This window comes from Monoraphidium neglectum (genome assembly GCF_000611645.1).
Source record: "Monoraphidium neglectum strain SAG 48.87 unplaced genomic scaffold scaffold05619, whole genome shotgun sequence".
Taxonomy (NCBI): Eukaryota; Viridiplantae; Chlorophyta; class Chlorophyceae; order Sphaeropleales; family Selenastraceae; genus Monoraphidium; species Monoraphidium neglectum.
Genome location: NW_014008011.1, coordinates 1,179 through 1,935, shown reverse-complemented (window position 1 = coordinate 1,935; position 757 = coordinate 1,179). Strand labels below are relative to the sequence as shown.

Genomic DNA, 757 nt, shown 5'->3' with positions numbered 1-757 from the left:
CTGCCACACAACGCGGCGGACCGCGCCCGTGCCGGCGCCCCCGCCGAGCTGGCGGGCCGGGACCCATGGCGCGGCGCCGGTGCCTCGTGGGCCCCGACAAATGACAACGCCCGGCCGCCACATCAGCACTACCTTACGTGCAACCACCAAACGCCCTCCGTTCACGCCCGACGGGAGAAAAGGGGGTCCACAGGCGGGAGTCGAACCCGTCCCACGAGGCGCCGCTCACTCTTCTTGAAGCTCTTGAACATGGGGATGGCCATCTGCCTGAACCCCAGGTTCAGGTCCACTGCCCCGGTGCGCTCCACATCCAGTGTTTGTGGGATGAGGTTGATGTCTGACACAAAGTCCTTCCACTTGACCTGTCGAGGTTGGCGCGGGTTTTGATTAGCTCATGGAGTTTTGGAGATGGGAGATAGTGCCGATGTGGAGGTCGTGGTGGGTGGTGGCACCGGATGCGTCGGCTTGATTGGCGGGATGGGTGCTGTTTGCAGAGTGGTCGGGGGCGAGGGGGAGGATGGGGAGGAGGGCAGCAGTCGCTGCCGCGCCCCGGCGCTGCAGCAGAGCGCCCGCAGCCGCTCCGCGCGGGGGATCCGGCGCCGCCAGGCGCAGTGAGGGGAGGGGTTGAGTTTGGCAGATCAGGGAAAAACAAGGCTGCGAAATCGAGGCCCTCGCGCGGTGTTTGATGCGAGCATTTTGAGAGGGGCGGTGCGTGGCGTGGCAAAAGAGGTGGCACTCGGCATCAAGCAGTGCCGGT

General features: G+C 65.7%; 1 protein-coding gene across 1 annotated transcript; it reads right to left on the bottom strand.

Annotated features, from left to right (window-relative positions):
* Nucleotides 1-161: 161 nt before the first annotated feature.
* On the bottom strand, nt 162-362 carry MNEG_15739 (hypothetical protein; the record flags this gene model as incomplete). The annotated part of the gene is made up of 1 exon (XM_014035789.1): nt 162-362. A coding segment is annotated over one exon (201 nt), but the record flags the coding sequence as incomplete, so codon positions are not given.
* Nucleotides 363-757: the final 395 nt, after the last annotated feature.